Genomic DNA, 23,308 nt, shown 5'->3' with positions numbered 1-23,308 from the left:
CTCATGGGTGCACAGACGCGTAGGCACAGCTTCGGGTGCCTTACTTACGTGCACAGCCCGGCTCCTCCAAAACCAGCTTTTGCGCACTCACCCCAGAGCAGGTGCTAGTAGTGGGGAGTAAGGCTTAGAGAAGTTGAATGACTCGCTCAAGGGCCGTGTAATTAGCAGGAAGCAAGACCAAGTTCAGAACCAGGCCTCGAGTTCCATATGCTGACCGAGCTACTTCCCATCTCCAGGGAGAGGGACAGGGGCCCTTGTGCCCAGTCTTCGACTCCCAGGCCCATTTACTCCAAGATCACTGACGTGGTTCCTGCTTTCACCAAAGTTCCTGATCCCCCTGGGAGCAGCCCAGCCACCCTTCTCTCTGAGAGGCTGTCACGTCACTAAGCTGGGCTCCAAGGACACTGCTGCCCAGTAGCCCCATAGCAAGTTCTGTGCCTTCTCAGACCCTAAGATGTCTTCAGGTCTGATGTAGGGGGGCCCCCTGGCTGTGGTGAACCCGGGAATGGCTAGGGTAGACTGATGTGTAGTGTTCTGGGCTCCAGGGCACCAGTCAAGACCCGGGTATTGCGGACATTTAATTACAAGAGCGGCACTGACCTCAGGGTCTGAAGGTGAACCCCTCTCGCAGGTCATGGAATTCCACATCAACCCCTAAAAACGGGTGATGCGAGCACCATAACTGACTCTGGAAAAATCAGTGCTCCAGGGCAACCTTTCCTGTTCCTGCACCTGACAGAGGCAATGGTCTGTGGACACGGCACAGGCAGTTCCAGAATTCCTCAGTGGCTTGACTGTGAGTCCTCCACAGCATTCCTGCCTGGGGCTGCCCGAGGGCAACCTCTTGCTCAAGGTCTGTTACATTCAGTCTTCAGACTGGTCTGTTTTCAGAACTTTAAATACACTGGGCAAATGTTGGATGTGATTTCGTAGTTTCTTAGGTCCTAGGGATAAATGGAATAACTTTCCTGATTACTAAGTAGTTGTTAGTCGATCTTGGATCCTGCAGCCTTTTGAAAATCTCTTGAAAGCTATGAACTCTTCCTCCCCTCTCCCTTCCAAAAAAAGCACACACCTGATTTTCAGGAACGGAGTGACTGAACCTTATCTTTGGACAATGGACCTTAGGAACCACTAAAGTAGGGAGCCACTAAAGCTGGCTTCCCTGTTTCAGATTTCAGGGATAGCTTGAATCAATTTTTAAAGGAACTGGTTGATAGTCAACAATTGTTAAGAGAGATTTCCAGTGCCTGAACTTGGGACCCAGGAATATCCTGGGTGAAATTCCTACAGTGCTAGAGAGGCAACTGGGTAGTTTTCATGGCTCTAGGGGGAAAAAGTAAAGAGAGGTATTGGTATTTCCAGGTGAACCAACATCTTAATATTTGTGTTATTTAATGATCCACGAAGAAATGAATATGTAGTGCCTGAGGATTAGACACTCTTTTTGAGTTTCAGAAGTGAAAAGGTCTAAAGTGAATTTATTAGCAAAAGATTAGGTTTCGGGCTTCCCTGGTGGCGCAGTGGTTGAGAGTCCGCCTGCCGATGCAGGGGACACGGGTTCGTGCCCCGGTCCGGGAAGATCCCACATGCCGCGGAGCGGCTGGGCCCGTGAGCCATGGCCGCTGAGCCTGCGCGTCCGGAGCCTGTGCTCCGCAACGGGAGAGGCCGCAGCAGTGAGAGGCCCGCGTACCGCAAAAAAAAAAAAAAAAAAAAAAAAGATTAGGTTTCCTGAGTTCCAGCACTTCTTCCAGCCTCCATTTCACACATCAGAGCCAGGTTCCCGGAACACAGGGGCAACTTTCTGAACATCAGGGGAGCAGTAGTTGGAGCATCCTGGGGCCAGAGAAGGGGCTGACAGCCTTGGAACCCAAAAAAGGGTTCCAGTCCAGGGGGCTCCCTTTCCGAGTCTGGGAGGAGGAGTTCAAGGAATAGAGAGAAGCTCCTGGTTACCACCCGAGGGACTGATTTTCCTGGAATCACAAAATACAGAGGGGAGGAGGCCCTAGGGCCCAAGCAGAGATTCCCAGAACTAGTGGCACAGCTGGGATTGGGGTCTGAGGCACAGAGAGGTGACCCTGGCCCTTGGTAAAGGCCAGCACAGACAAAGCTTCCAGCTGGGGACTCAGCAGAGGAGGAGCTCCACGTTCTGGCTCATGGTGTCACGTGGGCCACGGATGATGCCAGGGAGGAGGCCTGGCCCTGGAGGCACGGAAGTGAGATGAAGGGCTGACACCCAGGGGCAAGGCTGGGGGTGAGCCCGGAAGCTGTGGAAGTTTGGGGAAGATGAACGGCCGGGAAGCTGAGGCACAGAGCTGAGGGCACCGGCGTCCCCATCAGCTCCGCTCTGCCGATGCAGGTCTGTGGGCTGGGCAAGCTGCTTAACTGCTCTAGGCCTCCTTGCCTCGTCTCTAAAACGGGGTAACGATGGAGCCCCTGTGAAGATGCTTAGTTCGGTTTTCCAGTAACAGCCTGAAGAATGGATCTCTGCTTAAAGAGAGGGGACGTGGTGGCATTTTTAAAGACACCTCTCTCAGGTGTCCACTATTTCAGATGTTCTAGTAAGCAACCCCCTCAGACAGACACTGTGATCCTCTTGGAGGAAACAGAAAAATTAAGGCACAGAGAGGAAACCACCCATTACTATCATTTGTGCATTCACTAGTTTCATTCATTCAACACACATTTATTAAGTGCCTGCAGTGCGCCAGGCTCTGGGGGTACAAAGTTGGGTAGTGTACAGCCCCTGCTCTCAAGGAGCTCACAGGTCTAGGGGAGAGGCAGACACGTGCACAGGTAAGTCACGCTGCGCGGCAGAGGTGTGAACGGAGCGCTGTGGGCGCACGAGAGCCGACAGGAACCCCTCCTGAGGCAGGGTCGGTCAACACTGAGTAGCACGGTAGCCCCTGCCCACGGCGGGCCCTCTCCTCAGTGGGCAGGACCAGGTCACCGAGGCCGATGCTGAGGCTCGCTGGAGGGAAGGCCTACCTCTGCCTCCTCAGGGCAACGCCCCAACCCTGTCCCCGGTACCAGCTGCCCGGGCTGCAGCGCTCAGGAGCCACTCTCCACTCCAGAGGCAGAGAACGGGGAGCAGCTGTACGAAAGGCCAAGACACCAGGGGCCTCGAAGTTCAGAGACAAAGGACAAGTTACTGCTTGTGTCTACCCCTCCTGCCCCAGGGTTCTTATACTCCCGAGAGCATCTCTGAGCTGATCTGTGAGGTTACATCCTTCCCTGACACTGCGTGGGCAACTCCAGACCTGGGCCCCGTCCGTCACTTGGCTCCCCTCTCAGGAGCTGGGCACAGCCCCACGTGGACACCCCCATCAGAACAGGCTGCTCGCGGCGGGCCTCTGGCAGCTGGACTCCTTCTCTTTCGATGCTTCACAGCCGTCGTACCAGCTCGATGAGCTGCTGAATGTTCTTGTTTTGGTTGGACAGGCCATTCCGGATGTTTTCCAGCAGGCATCTCTTCAGTTCAAAAATGGCCTCACTGTACCCCAAGCTCACAGCGGCCATGGGGGGCACTCCATGCCACAGGCCAGGGATGTGCCAAACGTGCTGCTTCTCAGGGTCACAAAAGGCCAGGCCAGCCAGCGTCCGGATCCCGCCACCCTGATGCTCCATTTGCACCGTGGCTCTGCTCGCATCCCTGGGCTCGTCCAGGAGCTGCTTCCTCTCTCTCGGCTTGGAGCCGGGGGCAGACGCATCCTGCAGGCTCTGGTACACAAACTGATAGTTGGGCATGTGCCCTGTTTTCTCCAGCCTCAGAAACGCATGCAGAATAGCCGGCGGAATGTCCCTCGTTTCAGCTAAACTGACCACAGTGACATTGCTCAGCCCCATAATCAACGTGGCCAGGGAAGCCTCTTGCTCAAACCTCTCCCCTGCCTCGGTCAGGACTCCGCCTATCAAGCCCCCGGAGTGGATTACCAGGATGTGGTCACAGCCCAGGTCCTGGCTGAAGCTCTCGGCCACCGTCAGGAGCTGCATGAAGGCCCCTCGAGGACCACGGCCCCTTCCCGTGGCAAACCGCAGCCCAAACATGGTGTTGAGGAGGGTGGACTTGCCTGTGCCCGGCACGCCGAGCACCGACAGGACGACCAGGCGCGACCTCCTCTCCAGGCGGACGTGCAGCTCCTTCAGGAGCCCCGTGACCCAGCGCAGGGGGGTGCTCAGGGTGTTCCCGTCGATCAGCTCCAGGGGGAGCCCCTTCAGCAGCAGTTCCAAGGCCAAGCCTGGGAAGTGCGCGAACCGCCTCTGCCCCGCCGGCAGCTTCCCGGCCTCCACGAGACAGCTTTCGGCCTCGTAGAACTGCCCCATCTCCCGCAGGAAGTGTTCCACCCCCAGGGGCTCTGGCCAGAGGGGCTCGCTGAAGTCCACGGCCCCACGGTGCTTTGCTCTCAGGGTAAGCATCGTCTCCGGAGACGCTCTCGGCCGTGGCTGGGCCGCCCGGGCCAGTCCCCACTCCATCCACCTCAGGAAGTACTGCTTCTCGCCCAGAGAGGGGCTGCTGATGCCCGAGATGAACTCCTGAAGGCCCCAGGCAGGGTCGTGGCCATTCTGCTGCATTCGAAGTTCCAGCAGCCGATGCCTCAGCTCAGCCCTGCACCTCTCAGGAGGGTCCCCAGCCCACTGGGCCTGGCAGAGCTCCCTCTCCACCTGGGCCGCCTTTCTCCAAGGGTCCCCCTGCAGCCGCAGCTCGGCCCGGCGGTAGGCGTCCGAGTCCTTGATCTTCCTGGTGATCTGCTCCATCCGGTCCTTCGCCCGCTGGCACTCGTCGCAGTCCTCGTCGACCTTCAGCCCCAGCTTGCGGGCCGCATGCGCCATGTCCTCCACGGATACCCTCCTGCAGGGGGCCCGGGTCACGTGCGCCACGATGGCGCGGATCCGGCGCACAAAGCCCGCACTGTCCGTGCTGCTGACCTTCACCAGGACGTGCGAGGGGTCCATCTTCAGCACGGGTATTAACCTGTTCAGAAACCGCAGGTTTGTGTTCCGTTTCCCGCGGTAGGGGCTCAGGATGAAGTAGTATTTCGTGGCCGACCCCTTCATGGAGTACAGCAGTTTGTATTCCTTCTTACTGATGTTGTCAGTCAAGATGAACACGGCCGAGGAGATTTCTGTCAAGAGCTTAAACTGCAGCCAGTGAGAGCCGATGTCACCTCTCAGGTTCAGAAAGGCCACGGGCTCTGGGAAAATGTCCAAGTCCTCCCTGCCACTGGGAAGAAACCAGGAAATTTCCACCAGCCCATCTGCAATCTCCCGAGGGTTGGTGCCCAAGTTCAGATCCCGATGCCAGAAACAGTCCCGCTGCCTGTGGCCAGGGCTGAGCACGGCGTTGAGAAGCTGGGACTTGGAGTTGCTGCTGACCTCCATGCGCACGAAGGCGAAGGCGGGCGCTCGGGACAGGACCACGCTGTCTTCTCTGAAGCTGCTCACCGCCCTTGGGGGCTGTGACCCCCATGTCCGCACAGTCCCCCTCATGGCCCACAGCAGAAACGTGTGGTAGTGGTTTTCTGGGTCGGGCAAAACGAGAGGGAGTGCAAACTGGCAGAGGGACATTTTTAGCACAATTTCTTGTTGCAGGAAACTATCTGAGGAAAGCAGAAGGGCACAGAGAAGGTCCAAGGGGTTCACAGGCGTATCAGGCGTTGGCAGCTCGGAGAAGGAATAGATGTCTGCAGAGATGTCGTCGGCCGTGTCCCAGTAGATGATCTCCTCTTCCACCTGGCTCTCCTTCTCCGCAGGCCTGGTGTCCGGAGGTACGTCCAGCACCATGGTGGTGTTCCTGGCTTCGGCGTTGAGGGCCTGCAGCTTCCTGAGGAAATTCCAGGGCAAGTCTTTGGGAGCCTGTGGAGCCCAGTTCTTCATGCTATCACTACTGATCTGCAAGGAGTCCTGGAGGCTGAGTTTCTGTGCCTGGTACATCTCTAGTCCCAGGAGGGACAGCATTTCTTGTAGTCTGCTCCTCTCCACTGTGGAGAGAAATGAAGATATCAGCGCTTACCCTGCATGTCAGGGACCCAGGTTAGAGGTGGGGAGGGGAGAGCCCAGCCTGGCGTGTAGGAGGTGGCCTCCTTCAGGGTAAAATGCAGGCACCCCTAGGCCACCCGAGACCAAGACAGAAGTAACATCACCCACCCCAGATCCAAGTGGGGTCGGAAACATGTGACATGAGAGAGGGAAGAGAAAAGGACGTCTGGGGGCAACTGTTAAGTATTGGGAGGAAATGTCTGGTTTCTCTTGAAACCTCTGAGATTTAGCAACACCAATCCCAAATTTAATTGGCTAGAGTGAGCAGCTGTGCACCCTAGATGTGGAACACAGGCCCCATTCTCTGGCCACGCCTCCGCTCTCTCCAAGATACTCCTGTGCTTCTGGCCCAGCAGTGGACTCCCTAACCCTGTCACCAGGAATTCCCCACGGGGGACGCAATCACTGATTCACTGTGGTTTTCTGGTTAATGTTCTCTGCTCTTTACAGACAAGTTGGAAAATGTGTAAAGGAAACAGCGAGTTACTACTGGGTACAGAGTAACAGAAATCACAGATAAATAACATTTTGCAAAACTGAAGCCACTGATAAAAATACTTGGTAGAGATGATCACAAGTCTGTACTTATTTGTTCAGATTTTCAACCATAACATCCAATACAGTATGAATTCTTACAAGCACCAGATGCTCAGAACAGTAAGGCCACCTGCAAAGGTTTCATCCACCGACCCCGTTCTTGGCCACGGCATCTTACCAATTTTCATTGCATATAATTTCCTGCATATAATTAGTAAGCTTTAAATGGTAAGTCTATTAACAAAATAAATCAATACAAATCCTGCTGAGCTCCAGGATTCTCTCCATTCTTTTCTCGAAAGAGGAAGCTACTATACCTGTGCTGCTACCTTAAATGTGGATGTAAACCACAGGAGGAAGCGCAGGTGATCAGCCCGCTTCTTGTTTCCCAGGAAGTCGTATGATGGGTTCGGGACCGTGCCTGGTGAACAGCAGGGCTCAAAGCACCGGAAAAGAGGTGTCTCGTTCCCCTGTAGGGGTCCACTTGCTGCCTAATGTCTCTCTTCAGAAACTCCACCCTCCACAGGGGCTGAGAGAGTTCTACGGGCTGTGCCACCACCCCAGAGAGTACAGGAGCTGGCAAACTTGTTGCAGAAACTAAAGAACTCTATGGGGAGGGAGACTGTAGTAGAAATCCATCATATAAGTAACTCGGGTTTCTGGGTGTTGCCTGCACGAAACCAGGGACACTGTTTTTCTTATCCAGACAGAGAACAACTGTTCTTACGTAGCATGGTAGCTAAGTGCGACAGGGAAAAGCCAGAGCAAACAAACCTATTAATATATGCCCTCATGCCCAGTCTGGGACCCTTGGCGGATCTATTATTGAAACCACTGGATCAGACGAAAGATTCCCAAACTTGGATGTGCTTTAGAATCACTTTGGGAACTTGTTAAAAATAAGATTTCTGGGCTTTACTTCCAAAGATACAAACTCTCTGTGTTAACTCTGTATGGTAACAGGTCCCCGGGGAGTTGTCTCTCTGGCAATATTATTTATGGCACATAAAGGGTTAATGGACTAGCAGTGATTTTGATGCAGTCACAGGGGTTGGAACTACTGGCCCAGGTGATGTCTTCCTTCAATAGGACAGGCAACGAGAGCAGAGAGAAGAACCATACCTGTTGGAAAGTCACTGTCCTGAGCCTCATTCGGGCCATCTAAAAAAAGCAAAGGAAAATGAAGTGTCAATCAAATCAGGTGGCTTGAATTGACACAAATTAATTTAAGCTAAACTCAGAACCCTCTCTCTTCCTTACTAAGGTAGCAACTTCTCCCAATTGTTCAAAATCTAAAATCCCAGTTATTGTTCACTTTGCCCTCTTTCCCCAGTCCAATCTGGTGCCAGATCCTGTAGTTTCTCCCTCCATAACGAAACTCACCATCATCTCCTTCCATTTCTCTCCATTCCAAATCTGGAAGAAAAAACCATACACACACAGTTAGTTTCATCAGCAAGTTAGGACCCTTCTATCAAAAAGTTCAAGTGGGGGCTTCCCTGGTGGCGCAGTGGTTGGGAGTCCGCCTGCCGATGCAGGGGACACGGGTTCATGCCCCGGTCCGGGAAGATCCCACATGCCGCGGAGCGGCTGGGCCCGTGAGCCATGGCCGCTGAGCCTGCGCATCCAGAGCCTGTGCTCCGCAACGGGAGAGGCCACAACAGTGAGAGGCCCGCGTACCACAAAAAAAAAAAAAAAAAAAAAAAAGTTCAAGTGAAGATATGGTAGCTAATGTTTATTTTGAGTACTATTATTAGCTTCGGTTTTTCCTACGTAAATTTCATTTGTTGACAACCCCAAATATGACACAAAGTTGTAATAGCTACACACAGAATAATGATTTGCTCTAGGATATACTCCTTGTAAAATTTACTAAATTTTGTGAAAATATAAATAACTTCATGAAACATACATAGATTAATCTTTGATTTTAGAAACTATTTAAAATATAAGTTGATATAAGTTCTTTGGTTTAATTTCAAGATTACCTCCTACAAACTTTATTCTAGCATAAGGAGTTCCTGTTATCACTTAAAATGATGCACATATATGGGGGGAGGGCATAGAGTGGGGAATAGCTATAACTCACAAGTAGACGTACTTGTTCAGAGTCTCTAACAGCATAATGTATTCATCAACACTAAGTACTTTTAATTACTGAATTATTTAATTTAGTGCTTTTCAGATATTTACGTCGGGAAAAAAGACCGTAAAACTCTAGATTTGCCAGCAAAAGGGGAATGATGGGAGCAAGACTTCTCTGTACATATTTTTATTGTTTCAACTTTTGATCCAAGTAAAAGTATCACCTATTTCAAAATTAAAATTGTACTTTTAAAAGCTTATGAATCAGGAAAAAATTCTGACAGTTTCAGATTTATTCTCTCATGATTTCCATATAATCAGATAGATAAACAATTCAGTCTTCTTTGATGACATCTCTGGGAGATACACATGAAGAGCTGGAAAGAGAAAAACAAGAGAAGAGGCAGCGGGCTTTGGAGAACATGAGCATGAACATACTAGAGAAGACACAGATGATTCATACAGATTGAACCGCAGTGTTGAGCAGTCAAAAGATTATTTTATTCACAGTGGACAAAAGACATCACAAGAATTTTTCCAAGGAGCCTAAAATGCCATCTGAGAAGGTACAATGGTTAAAGACAAGAATGGGACACCTAGAGAAGCCTGAGATGGGATCAAGGTGGCTCCGAGAGAGTAGTTTTGAGCTGGAAGCAAGGAATAAACTTCAGACCCAGAGAAGACAGGGCCTTGCTTTGCTAGTAACAGGAGATAGCTCTGATTTGGAACAGAGAGATAATAGGTACATAAAGTCAAGGATGCACAAAGTGGCCAAAGGTCACACTGTCACACTAAGAAAATCGCTGATGAGGGGTGGGAGAGCTCTGAGTAGAGAGCACTGGAAGCCATGATAACCACTGGTCACCAACAGACTACAGAAGAGGAGGCACAGGGCTTCAGCCAAGGACACAAGCCAGCAGCAAATACAGGAGGCCAGCGAGGGCTTGGTACCGTGGGCCAAGGTCTCCACTATATTTTCTGTTGGACAAGAACTGGTCAGGGTGGGACAGGCTTGGGTTCCAACCCAGTGGGGATGTTGGGCTCAAATGGAACACAAGGGGCAGAATGTGGACAGGACCTACCACTGAAAATGAACTCTAAGTGGGGCAATTAAAACCATCTCAGCCATCAAATTGAATGACTGTTTCTTTCAATTATTAAAGTAGCCAGTACTCACGCTGTAGAATTTTTCACCACATTTTGGAATGTTTGTTATTGGGCAGTAAATGGACATTTAAGACACTATTTGACACCTTGGGGCTGTTAGTGTTAAGAATGAGCTATGGACACCGACATGCAAAAGAATGAAGTTGAACTCCTACCTCACACCATATATAAAAATTAACTCAAAATGTATCAGTGACCTAAATATGAGCTAAAACCATAAAACTCTTAGAGGAAGACATGAGGGTAAATCTTCATAACCTTGAATTTGGCAATGGATTCTTAGGTATGACACCAAAAGCACAGGCCACAAAAGAAAGAACACATAAACTGGACTTCATCAAAGTAAAAACCTGTGTGCATCAAAGAACATTATCAAGAAAGTGAAAGACAACCTACAGAGTGGAGAAAATATGTGCAAATCATATGTGATTGGGTCTAGTATCTAGAATACATAAACAACTCTTACAACTTCATAACAAAAAAGACAAAAAAATATCAATTAAAAAATGGGCAGGGCTTCCCTGGTGGCGCAGTGGTTGAGAGTCCGCCTGCCGATGCAGGGGACACGGGTTCGTGCCCCGGTCCAGGAGGGTGCCGTGGAGCGGCTGGGCCCGTGAGCCATGGCCGCTGAGCCTGCGCGTCCGGAGCCTGTGCTCCGCAACGGGAGAGGCCACAACAGTGAGAGGCCCACATACCGCAAAAAAAAACCCAAAAAACGAAAAACAAAACAAAAAAAAATGGGCAAAGAACTTGAATAGACATTTCTCCCAAAAGATATACAGATGGCCAACAAGCACATAAAATGATGCCCAAATTCATTACTCACTAGGGAAATCAAATCAAAACCACAGTGAGATACCACTGCACACCTACTAGGATGGTGATTTTTAAAAAGGGATAGAGGGGCTTCCCTGGTGCCACAGTGGTTGAGAATCTGCCTGCCAATGCAGGGGACACGGGTTCGAGCCCTGGTCTGGGAGGTTCCCACATGCCGCGGAGCAACTGGGCCCATGAGCCACAACTACTGAGCCTGCGCATCTGGAGCCTGTGCTCCGCAACAAGAGAGGCCGAAATAGTGAGAGGCCCATGCACCGCGATGAAGAGTGGCCCCCACTCGCCGCAACTAGAGAAAGCTCTCGCACAGAAACGAAGACACAACACAGCCAAAAATAAATAAATAAATTTATAAAAAAATAAAAATAAAAAAAAAAGGGATGGAAAATAACAAGTATTGACAGGATGGGGAAAAACTGGAACCCTTGTACCTTTCTGGTGGGAGTGTAAGTTGTGTAGCTGCTGGGGAAACAGTTTGGCTGTTCCTCAAAAAGTTAAACTCAGACTTACCATTTGACTGAGTAATTCCACTCAGAGGTGTCTACCCAGAAGAAGTGAAAACAGGGACTCAAACAAGTACAGGTACATGCATGTCCATAGCATCACTGTTCACAATAGCCAAAATGTGGAAACAACCCACATGTCTGTCAACAGATGAATGGATAAACAAAATGTGGTCTATCCATGCAATAGAATATTATTCAACCTTAAAAAGGAACAACATGGACGAACCCCAAAACACTATGCTGGGTGAAAGAAACTAAACAAAAAAGGGCCCATATTGTACGACTCCACTTATAGGAAAATACAGAATAGATAAACAAAGGCTTAACATAGGTTGGTGGTTCCTATAGGGACTGGGAGGAAGGAGGGATGGGAGAAACTGCTTAATGGATACACAGTTTTACTTTCAAGTGATGGAAATGTTTTGGAAATGAATAGATAAGTGGTGATTTCACAACTTTGTGAATGTACTAAATGTCATAGGATTATTCGCTGTAAAATGCTTCTTTCCCCAATAGTTTTCCTTTTTAAAAATTGTGTTAAAATACACATAATATAAAATTTACTATCTTAAACATTTTTAAGTGTATAGATCAGTGGCATTAAATATATTCACATTGTTGCACAGCCATCACCACCATCCATCCTCATAACTCTATTCATCTTGTACATATGGAATTCTATACCTATTAAACAATAACTCCTCAGTCTCCCCTCTCCCCAGCCCCTGGCAACCACCATTATATTATACTTTCTGACTTTATGATTTTGACTACTTAACTCACATAAGTGGACGCATACATTATTTATCTTTTTGTGACTGGCTTATTTCACTTAGCATAACGTTCTCAAGGTTCATCCATGCTGTAGCATACCGTAGAATTTCCTTCCTTTTAAAGTCTGAATAATATTCCGTTGTATGTATATACCACATTTTGGTAATCCATTCATTCACTGATGGACACTTAGGTTGCTTCCATGTTTTAGTTATTGTGATTAATGATGCTATGAACCTGGGTATACAAATATCTCTTTGAGACATTGCTTTTGATTTTTTGGGGTATATCCCCAGATGTGGAATTGCTGGATCATATGGTAGCTCTATTTTTAATTTTTTGAGGAGCCTCCATACTGTTTTCCACAGTGGTTTCACCATTTTACATTTCCACCAACAGTGCACAAGGGTTCCAATTTCTCCACATCTTTGCCAACCCATGTTCTTTTCTGTTATTTTTATAGTAGCCATCCTAATGGGTGTGAGGTGGTATCTCACTGTAGTTTTGATTTGCATTTCCCTAATATAATTAGTGATGTAGAACATCTTTTAGAGTGCTTATTGTCTATTTGTATATCTTCTTTGGAGAAATGTCTATTCAAGGACTTTGCCCATGTTTGAATCAGGTTTTTTTTTTATTGTTAAGTTTTAGGAGTTCTCCATATATTCTGATATTAATCCCTTATCAGATATATGATTGCAAGTATTTTCTCCCACTCTATGGGCTGCTTATACTCTGTGGATAGTGTCTTTTTGATGCACAAATTTTTAAAATTTCCATGAAGTCCAATTTGTATATTTTTTCTTTTGTTGCAGGAGCCTTTGGTGTTACGTCCAAGAAACTGTAGCCATATCCAAATGCATGAAGCTTTTGTCCAATGTTTTCTTCTAAGACCAAGTTTTCAGTCTTACCTTTAGGATTACATTCATCCATTATGAGTTAATTTTTGTATACAGTTTTAGGTAAGAGTCCAACTTCATCTTTTGCAAGAGAATACCCAATTTTTGCAGGACTATTTGTTGAAAAGACTGTCCTTTATCCATTGAATGGCCTTGGCACCCTTGTCAAACATCATTTGACTGTATATGCAAAGGTTTATTTGTGAGCTTCCTATTCTGTTCCATTGGTCTGTATATCTGTCTTTATGCCAATATCACATTGTTTTGATTACTGTAGCTCTGTAGTAGGTTTTGAAATCAGAAATTGTGAGCCTCTAGTTTGTTCTTCTTCAAGATTGTTTTGGCTATTCACTGTCCCTTGAGATTCCATATGAATATTAGAATGAATTTTATATTTTTGCAAAAACTGTCATTGGGTATTTGATAGGAATTGCACTGAATCTGTACATTGCTTTGGGTAATATTGACATTTTAACAATGTTAAGTCTTCTGCAGGGAAAGGCAAGATAGGGGTAGGGGATTAAGAGGTACAAACTACTATGTATAAAATAAATAAGCTACAAGGATATATTGTACAGCACAGGGAATATAGCCAATATTTTATAATACCTATAAATGGAGTATATAACTTTTAAAAATTGTGAATCACTGTTGTACACCTGAAATTTATATAATATTGTAAATCAACTATACCTCAATAAAACAAACAATATTTAGTCTTCCAGTCCATGAACTTGGTAACTCTTTCCACATATTTATATCTTCTTTAATTTGTTTGAAAAACGTTTTATAATTTTATTGTACAACTCTTTCACCTCCTTGTTTAAGCTAATTCCTAAGTATTTTATTCTTTTTGACACTATTGTAAATGAAATTGTTTTTGTAATTTCCTTTTCAGGTTCTTCATTTTAGTATAAAAATGCAATTGATTTTTGTGTGTTGGATTTGTATCCTGCCACTTTGCTGAATTCATTTATTAGTTCTAATAACTTTATGTGTGAATCTTCAGGATTTTCTATGTATAAGGTCATATCATCTACAAAGATAATTTTACTTCTTCCTTTCCAATTTGGATGCCTTCTTCTTGCCTAACTGCTCTGGCTAGAACTTCCAGTACTAGATAGAATAGAAGTGGTAAAAGCGGGCATCATTCCCTTATTCCTGATCTTAAAGGAAACGCTTTCTGTTTTCACCATTAATGTTTATTGTGGGTTGTTCATATAAGTCTTTTATTATGTGAAAGTAGTTTCCGTCTCTTCCTACTTTGTTGAGTGGTTTTTTTGTGTGTGTGATGAAAGGACATTAACTTTTGTCAAATGATTTTTCTGCATCAGTTGAGATGATCACGTGGGTTTTTTTCTCCTTCATTTTGTTGATGTGGTATATTACATAGGTCTATTTTCATATTGTTAAATCATCCTTGCAATTCAGGAATAAATCCCACTTGGTCATGGTGTATCATCCTTTTAATATATTGCTGAATTCTGTTTGAATATTAGTGTTTTGTTGAGGATTTTTGCATCAATGTTCATAATGGATATTGGTCTATAGTTTTCTTTTCTTGTAGTGTCTTTATTTCGACTTTGGTGTCAGGATTACGTTGGCCTTAGGAATGAGTTAAAAAATGTTCCCTCCTTTTCAATTTTTTGGAAAAGTTTGAAAAGGGTTGGTATTAGTTCTTCTTTAAATGTTTGGTAGAATTCACCAGTGAAGCCATCAGGAGCAGGGCTCTTCTTTGTTGCAAGGTGTTTTTTTTGTTTTAATTATTGTTACTGATTCAATCTGCTTACTCGTTATAGGTCTACTCAGATTTTTTATTTTTGTGTGATTTAGTCTTGTTAGGTTAGGTCTATTCAGATTTTCTGTTTCTTTGTAAACTTTGTGTTTCTAGGAACTGTCTTTCACCTAGGGTTATCCAATTTGGGGGCATACAATTGTTCATAGTACTCTATTTTTTATTTCTAAATGTCCCCACTTTCATTTCTGATTTTAGTAATTTGAGTCTCTTCCCTATTTTGTTCTTAGTCCACCTAACTAAAGGTTTGTCAATTTTGTTGATCTTTTCAAAGAACCAACTTTTGGGTCACTGATTTTCTCTATTCTCTATTTCATTGACCTCCACTCTAATCTTTATTATTTCCTTCCTTGTGCTAGCTTTGCATTTAGTTTGTTCTTCTTGTCCCAGTACAACTTAAGGTTGTAAAGTTAGGCTGTTTATATGAGATGTTTCTTGTTTTTAATGTAAGCATTTATAATTATGAATTTCCCCCTCAGTACCACTTTTGATGCAGCCCATAAGTGTTAACATGGTGTGTTTACATTTTCATCTCTCTCTTCTTAACTGTTTTCTGATTTCCTTGTGATTTCGTCTTTGATCCACTGGTTGTTTAAAAGGACGTTGTTTAGCCTCTGCAATTTTGTGAATTTTCCAGTTTATGTTATTGATTTCTAATTTCATCCCACTGTGGTCAGAGAAGATACATTGTGTGATATCTGTCTTTTAAAAAAACCACTGAGATTTACTCTGTGGTCCTACATATGGTCTATCCAGGAAAATGTCCCATGTGCACTTAAGAAGAATATGTATGCTGTTGTTGTTGGGTGGAGTGTTCTGTATAAGTCTATTAGATCTAGTTGGTTTATCGTGTTGTTGAAGCCCTCTATTTCCTCGCTTATCTTCTGTCTGGTTGTTCTATCCATTATTCTGAGTGGGGTATTGGAATCTACAACTATTATTGTAGAACTGTCTATTTTCCCCTTCAATTCTGTCAGTTTTGGTCTCATATATTTTGATGGTCTGACATTAGGTGCATAAATGCTTATAATTATTATATCTTCTTGCTGTTTTGAAATATTTGTTAACATGTAATGTCCTTCTCTGTCTCTTGTAACTGTTTTTGATTTAAAGCCTATTTTGTCTGAAATTAGTATAGCCACTGCCATTCTGTTTTGGTAATTATTTGCATGTAATATCCTTCTCCATCCTTTTACTTTTACAAGTTTGTGTCTTTGGATCTCAAAAGTGAGTCTCTTATACACTGCATATAGTTGGACCATGTGTTTTTATCAATTCTGCCAATCTCTGTCTTTTGATGGGAGAGTTTAATCCACTTACATTTAAAGTAATTACTGATAAGGAGGCACTTATTTCTGTGTTTGTGCTATAGAAACGAATTTTCTACAGACCTATAGCTTTTTGTCCCTCATTCCCTGCATTCCTCTCTTCTTTTGTGTTTAGTTGACTTTTAAGTAGTGAAATGTTTGAATTCCTTCTTGATTCCCTTTTGTGTATATTCTATAACAATTTATTTTGTGGTTGCCATGGGGATTACATTTAATGTTGTAATGTTGTAACATTCTAATTTGAATTTATAGCAGTTTAACCTCAACAACATACAAACACTCTGCTCCTTTACACTCTGTCCCCACTGCTTTTGGCTTTTGATATCACAAAATTACATCTTTATATAATGCATGCCCCCAAACATAAACTAATAACTCTTTAAATGCATCAGTATCCTAAATTACATACAGAACAAGATTTGGAGTTATAAACCAACAGTAATGCTAGCTATTACATTGATTTTTTAATTTAAATATATTGGTCTCTTAAATCATTTAGAAAACAAAACATGCAGCTACAAACCATTGTTACAATAATACTAGCTATTATAATTGCCCATGTATTTGCCTTTACTGATATCTTTATTTCTCCGTACAGCTTAGGGTTACGGTCTAATGTTCATCTTTGCAGCACACCCTTGAGCACTTCTTCCAGGGCCAGTCTAGTGGTCACAAACTCCCTCAGCTTTTGTTCATCTGGGAATGTCTTGATTTCTCCCTCATTTTTCTTTTTTAATTAATTAATTTATTTTTGGCATTGGCAGGCAGAATCTTAACCACTGCACTACCAGGGAAGTCCCTCTCCCTCATGTTTGAAGGACAGTTTTGCTGGATACATGAATCTTGGTTGACAGTTTTTTTTTAAAAGCACTTTGAATATATCTGCCTACTATCTTCTGGCCTCCCAAGTTTCTAATGAGAAATCTGCAGATAATCTCTTTGAGGATCACTTGTGTGTAATGATTTGCTTCTCACTTGCTGCTTTCAAGATATCTCCTTTTTCTATTTCTTTTAAAAATGTAATGATAATGTGTCTTGGTGTAGGTCTCTTTGAATTCATCTTACTTGGAGTTCATTGAGCTTCTTGAATGATTACATGTATGTCTTTCTTTACATTCAGGAAGTTTTCAGCCATTATTTCTCCAAATATTCTCTCTGCCTCTTTCTTTTCTTCTTCTGGGACTCCCACATGAGTATCTTGGTCCTTTTGATGATGTCCAGTAGGCTCTATGTGCTTTTCTTCAATCTTTTCTCTTTCTGCCCCTCAGCCTTGATCATTTCCATTGTCCTATCTTCAAGTTCACTGATTCATTCTTCTGCCTGCCAAGTGTGCCTTAGAATCCTGCTAGTGAATTTTTCATTTCAGTTATTGTACTCTTCAGCTCCAGAATTTTGTTTTGGTTTATTTTTAGATTTTCTATCTCTTTATTGATATTCCCATTTTGTTCACTCACCGTTCTCCTGACTTTCTCCATATCTTCCTTTAGTTCTTTCAGCATCTTTAGGCTTGTTGTTTTAAAGCCTTTTTCTAATATATCTGCCATAGTCTTTTCAGGGACAGATTTTGTTGATAGATTTTTTTCCTTTGAATGGGCCATACTTTCCTGTTCATTTGTATGCTTTATGATGTTTTTGTTGAACACCTCTGAATGTAATAATGTGGTAACTCTGGAAATCAGATTCTTCCACCTTACCCAAGGTTTGCTATTGTTATTTTGTGTCTGTTTTTTTGGTTTTGATTGTTGTTGGCTGTCTCTGTGCTGAGGATCAGCCTAAGGTGTAAACTTAAGGACTTCTCTGGTCTCTTCTGAGCATTTTCCTGGAAATGCACAATCACTTTCTAATTTTCCCCATATATGCAGTTGTTTCTTGGGGGGGGTTGTTTTTTCTTTAGTTATTTATTTTTATTTTTGGCTGTGTTGTGTCTTCATTGCTGTGTGTGGGCTTTCTCTAGTTGTGGCGAGCAGGGGCTACTCTTCATTGCGGTGAACAGGCTTCTCATTGCAGTGGCTTCTCTTGTTGTGGAGCGAAGGCTCTAGGGCTTCAGTAGCTGTGGCACGTATGCTCAGTAGTTGTGGCTCGCGGGCTCTAGAGCGCAGGCTCAGTAGTTGTGGCGCATGGGCTTAGTTGCTCCGCGGCATGTGGGATCTTTCCAGACCAGGGATCAAACCCATGTCCCCTGCATTGGCAGGAGGATTCTTAACTACTGCACCACTAGGGAAGCCCCTATGCAGTTGTTTTTGAATGTTCTAGTCTTTAATGTGTGCCTTACAAAAGAAGAATAAGCAAAAAATGATGCAGAGAAGGTGTTGGCCTTTTAATTCCCCAGTAAGTCACTTCAGCTGGAGGGGGAGGGGCTTGCAACAATGTTTGGAGGTGTGACAACTGCTGCCCCCCTCTTTGTCTTCACTTCTGTGATCAGAAGCAGCAATCAGCAATTAGAGCATAGATACTTGATATTTGGAGGGCAGGGGTTTTTTGCCCACCCTCATTCCCACAAGCTGTGTTAGGTTGCTCTAAGATCATGTGCACAGCTGCCTGCCACTTGGCTGGGAGTGGGAGATGGGTAGCTGCTACTGTGTTAAGAGCTGAAACTGACCAAAATTAACTGCAGTGTACCCTCTAATTCTTCCCCTGGAAGTTGCAAGCCTTCGACAGATTCTAGAGTTCCAGAATAATTACATCAGACAGATTCTGCCAGCACAACTGTTGTCTAGGTGGGGAGAGGGATTCCTGGTGGTTCCTGCTGTGCCATCTTCCAGAATTCTCTTTAATGACTGAAAATAAATTTTTTTGAAGAATGAGTTGTGAAGTAATTAGAGTCCTCAGACTTGAGATAAGGTAAATACATTCTATAGGATGATTATATAAAGCACAAATCAGGCAAAACTAACCCTACATCTATGCTTCTGGAAGTCTGGAGAGTGGTTACCCCTGGCAGAGGCAGGGTAGGAAGTGATCAGAAGGTGGACTTCTTAGGTGATGGTTTTTGTTTGGCTTCTTCTCCTGGATGCTTGTCAACATAGGTCAGTTCATGTTTGTGAAACTTTACCAAGCTATGCACTTACAATATGGGCACTTTTCCATATGTATATTATACTTCAATACAACTTTTTTTTTAATCTTATAGGTTGAAGAGCTTACTTTAAGTCTTAAAAATAAAATATGTACTGAAGAGGAATTCACATACCTCAGAAAGAAACTTTTTAAAAACAATTACACAAGGCTTATTCACTGGAGAGACACACAAAGATTGAATTTGGGGGAAGGGCCAGAAGGTCTCTGAGCCTCAGTTTCCTCAAATGAAACAAAGGACCAATAATAACTACCTTATGAGGCTGTTGTAATAGGGTAGCCTAGCTCACAGTAGGCCAGTAAGGTCGTTTCTTTCCCTCAGCCCACTCTCAAATTTTCTTGCCTGGTTTTCTATAGTAATGCCCTCTAATAGAACATCTTGTGATGGAGCAAATGTTCTACTTCTGCACTGTTAAACATGCAGCCACTCGCTGTATGGCTACTGAGTACTTGAAATATGGCTAGTGTGAATGAGGAAGTGAATTTTTAATTTTGTTTAATTTTAAAGTGTGTGCCTAGTGGCTAGTGTATTGAGTAGCACAACTCAAGATCCTGAGACACTGAAGGGCTTTGGGCAATTACTGCTTGATCCCAACTTTGCTATGAGCCTTGACCAACTGGCCATAAACTCCCATAGTGCCAACCTTCTAGAATTTAAGTTCCATGAAGACCACGACTTTTGGCCATTGTACTCACTATTGTTGCCTATATTCACAATCCCTACAACAAGGCCAGCACATGGTAAATAGTCAATAAATATTTGTTTGAATGAATAAAATAAAACTGGATTAACCCAAACGTATTTGCATATTTTTGTGGGGTTATTTTTGCATAATGCTATTAATATCCAATAGAACACATTCATTGTGAGAAGCACCAAACTAATGAAAGATAGATCCAAAATGAGTTATTAAGAGAAATTAAGATGTCTAGAGTGTGGCCACCACACCTTAAAGATGAAGTCATGAGGGGCAGCTATAGCCCCACCCCCCCCAAATCCCCAAAGAAAGAAAAACCAGCTTATAAGGACCATGATCAGGAAGACTACAAGTCCCAGTCTCCTAGGGACAGCCCCAATTCATACCTCTTGCCCCAACAAAACACGCTGTTCACTCTCAGGTGTGCCCAGTTTAGAAACTAGACAGTTGCCCTCAACACAGCTCAGAATGGCAGGAACAGCAACGTGCTGAAATTGGAGTGATGTGCTCCCGGTAAAACTGTGTGGTAAATACCTTTTTAAAAGTGAATCCTATTTTGAATATATGAGGGAAGCTTAAAAGACCCTTAAATGGGTCTTCTTGTAAAAGGGAAAATAAAAACCTTATGCTTATTTATTTTGGAGGTCCATGATCCACAGCCCAGGGTGTTGCTGGGATCCAGAATCCCGATGGGCCAGAAGAAACAGATATGCTTCCGAGTGGACAGAAGCCCAACTTTACCTGCAATGGCCACAGCTGTTCGTCTCTCAGATGCTTTTATTTCTGGGGCCACTTCTCCCAAATCTGAGTGTCTGAAACAATTTCAGAAGAAAATTATAATTAAATTAATGAAATACCACTTTCACCTATCAAATTGGCTGCACATCAAAATCTCCTGAGGAGCCTTTAGAAACTACAAATCCTGGTTACACTCCAGACCCTCGAAACTAGAATCTCAAAGCCAGGCCTGGGCATCTCTGCTTTTAAAAGTGCCCACGCTGGTCTAGAAAAACCAGCACTCTCAAAAACTGTGAGACAGAGCAAACAGCCGTTCAGAAAAACATAAAACTATACATATCCTTTGACCAGTAATTCCACTTCTACCCTAAGGAAATAATTAAAATTTAGTTACAAATATGTTGATGACAACTTTATATATAATAGTGAAAAACTGGACGCTTTTTTTTTTTGGTCGTGTTGGGTCTTCATTGCTGTGCACGGGCTTTCTCTAGTTGCAGCGAGCGGGGGCTACTCTTCGTTGCAGTGCACAGGCTTCTCGTTGCGGTGGCTTCTCTTGTTGCGGAGCGTGGGCTCTAGGCGCGCGGGCTTCAATAGTTGTGGCACGTGGGCTCAGTAGTTGTGGCTCGCAGGCTCTAGAGCTCAGGCTCAGGAGTTGTGGCGCACGGGCTTAGCCGCTCAGCGGCATGTGAGATCTTCCCGGACCGGGGCTCGAACCCGTGTCCCCTGCATCGGCAGGCGGACTCTCAACCACTGCGCCACCAGGGAAGCCCCCTGAATTAATTTAAGTAGGCTTGATAAAGTATAGTCTATTTAAGAATAAACTATTCCAGGTATATCATAGGAATGAGTAAATGTGTTGATTTCATCAGAAGTCGGGGTTCCATTGTTGAAGAAAGGGTGTACAAATAAGGAATGGAGGAAGTTAGAAAAAGAATTCACAGAGGTACACTGGAACTAGAGGTACTGGTGTGTACTCGTGATTTCTATATGCATGCTCGTTGTATACATGTGTATCCATTTGTGTAAACGTGCATACATTTCCTAGCTCTATCCACTGAAAGGGCCACGAAGCAAAGACACTATAGTACCAGTGAGCATACCAAGCACCCTTTAATATCATTCCATACTAACAGATACCAGGTCTCCTTGGAGAAATTACAGATTCCAGGGCTGGAGCAGCAAAAGAACAAGATGAACCTGAGCATCTTATTTCAGAAAATTAGGACGTGCTCAAAAAAAGAAAATGCCGGGGCATGTCACAGGACACAGAAGCCAGCTTGAAGGGGCTCCCACTACCAAGTGTGAGTCAATCTGGGCATGAATATAATTAAATATAGTAATCAATTTAACACCATTGAAAAACAGGTATTAATGAGCCCGTATAGATAACAAATAGATAAACAAACGGGGGGGGCAGGGGGATGAGGGCTCTTGTTTATAAGAGAATGCTAATGTGAAGGGTGCTGCAGCTGGCACAGCACCACTTTCAGAATCATCCTAATCAAGAATGGTTCAAGCTAGCAATGAATGCCAATTCTTGCAGGAAAATGTTGACGAGGAGCAAGATACTTGCCCAGGCTCAAAATGTTTCCTCACAGATTGCTTATTAGGTGCTAGGAGAAAAATAAAACCTAGCAGTTATACTTGGCTGGGTAATCAAAGCCAGTGACCATGGGGACAGATGGCTATGTGTGCCCCCAGCTGGGGTACCCTGAGGAAGGACACATCATCACCTATACAGCATTCTGGCTAAGGATGTAGAACCCTGATCTCATCATAAGGACAAACCCAAAATGAAATGTGATGCTAGAAGGGGAGAACAATATTATCTCAAAGTATGAATGTCACAAAAGAAAAAAAAAAGATTGAGGAAATGTTCCAGATTAAGGGTGCTAAAGAGACAAGAAAAAATGCAATACCTAACCCTAGACTGGATCCTGAACTAGAAGGAGGCATTTTGGGGTCTACTGACTGAATTGAAATATAGGTGCTGTCAATGTCACGTTTACTGATGTTGATAATTGTACTGTGGTTATGTGAGAGAATATCTCTATTCTTAGGAAATAAGACACTGAAGGATTTAGGGATAAAGGGTGATGATGTATGCAAGTTACTCTCTAATGGTTAAGAAAAAAATTATATACATGTGTATTTATGTGTGTGTGTGTGTGTACACATGCATACGCATGGAGAGAGACAGCAAGAGAGAAAGAATGATAAATGAGAATGGTAAATGAGCTAAAATGTTAAGAACAGGAGATTCTGTATAAGGGGACTTTTTAATTTTGTAATTTATCTCTAAGTAGAAATTATGTCCAAATAAAATGTTTTAAAATTAATAGTGGTTAGTTATTTCTGGGTAGTACGATATCCGTTTATTTTGTCTTATTTGAATTTTTTAAATAGAAGAGGCATGTATTGATTTAATAAAACGAAATGAGCCATTAAAGTAATGCTGTTAGTCTGGGTCAGGACCAGAATCAGATATGTGTGTGTCCCAAGAAAACTTGGTAATCTGGCACCCCTTCAAACCAATGTTCTTCCAAGAGTGTACAGGTTTAAACTTTAGTTTGTGGCAGGCCCCCTCAGAGACAAGCAATCCAGTTCCATTTAACTCATCAGCAAAAGAACTGTTTCGTGTTAATCAAATCCACCCTCCTGGAGGAAAGAAGGATTTCAGGACGCTTGGCTGTTATTCCAGCATGTTCCCCGAAGGTCTCATCCTCAACCCTCTCTGAAGGGAGCTCCAGTAACCAGCGGTCACTGTGTTCACGGCTGTTTTAGCCACTTGATCAGGGCAGAGTACTAGGCAACTCTCTGACTTAATCTGACC

At 44.1% G+C, this 23,308-nt stretch overlaps 1 protein-coding gene across 3 annotated transcripts in view; it reads right to left on the bottom strand.

The window, feature by feature from the left end:
• Positions 1-1,712: 1,712 nt before the first annotated feature.
• The window catches only part of LOC114901241 (up-regulator of cell proliferation), a 91,835-nt gene continuing 70,239 nt past the window's right edge, over positions 1,713-23,308 (bottom strand). For all 3 annotated transcript variants that reach the window (XM_029232889.1, XM_029232890.1, XM_029232888.1), the window contains 4 exons: positions 20,476-20,546; positions 7,957-7,989; positions 7,696-7,734; positions 1,713-5,978 (listed from right to left, as the gene is read on the bottom strand). In XM_029232889.1, coding sequence (XP_029088722.1) covers positions 3,385-5,978; positions 7,696-7,734; positions 7,957-7,972 — 2,649 coding nt within the window. In that variant the 5' untranslated portion in view covers positions 7,973-7,989; positions 20,476-20,546 and the 3' untranslated portion in view covers positions 1,713-3,384. The remainder of the gene's footprint in view (positions 5,979-7,695; positions 7,735-7,956; positions 7,990-20,475; positions 20,547-23,308) is intronic.

The sequence above is a fragment of the Monodon monoceros genome, unplaced genomic scaffold, assembly GCF_005190385.1.
Source record: "Monodon monoceros isolate NGI ecotype Baffin Bay Population unplaced genomic scaffold, NGI_Narwhal_1 Super_Scaffold_2, whole genome shotgun sequence".
In the NCBI taxonomy this organism is placed as follows: Eukaryota; Metazoa; Chordata; class Mammalia; order Artiodactyla; family Monodontidae; genus Monodon; species Monodon monoceros.
Note: the sequence above shows the minus strand (reverse complement) of the source record. Positions and strands in the feature narration are given on the sequence as shown.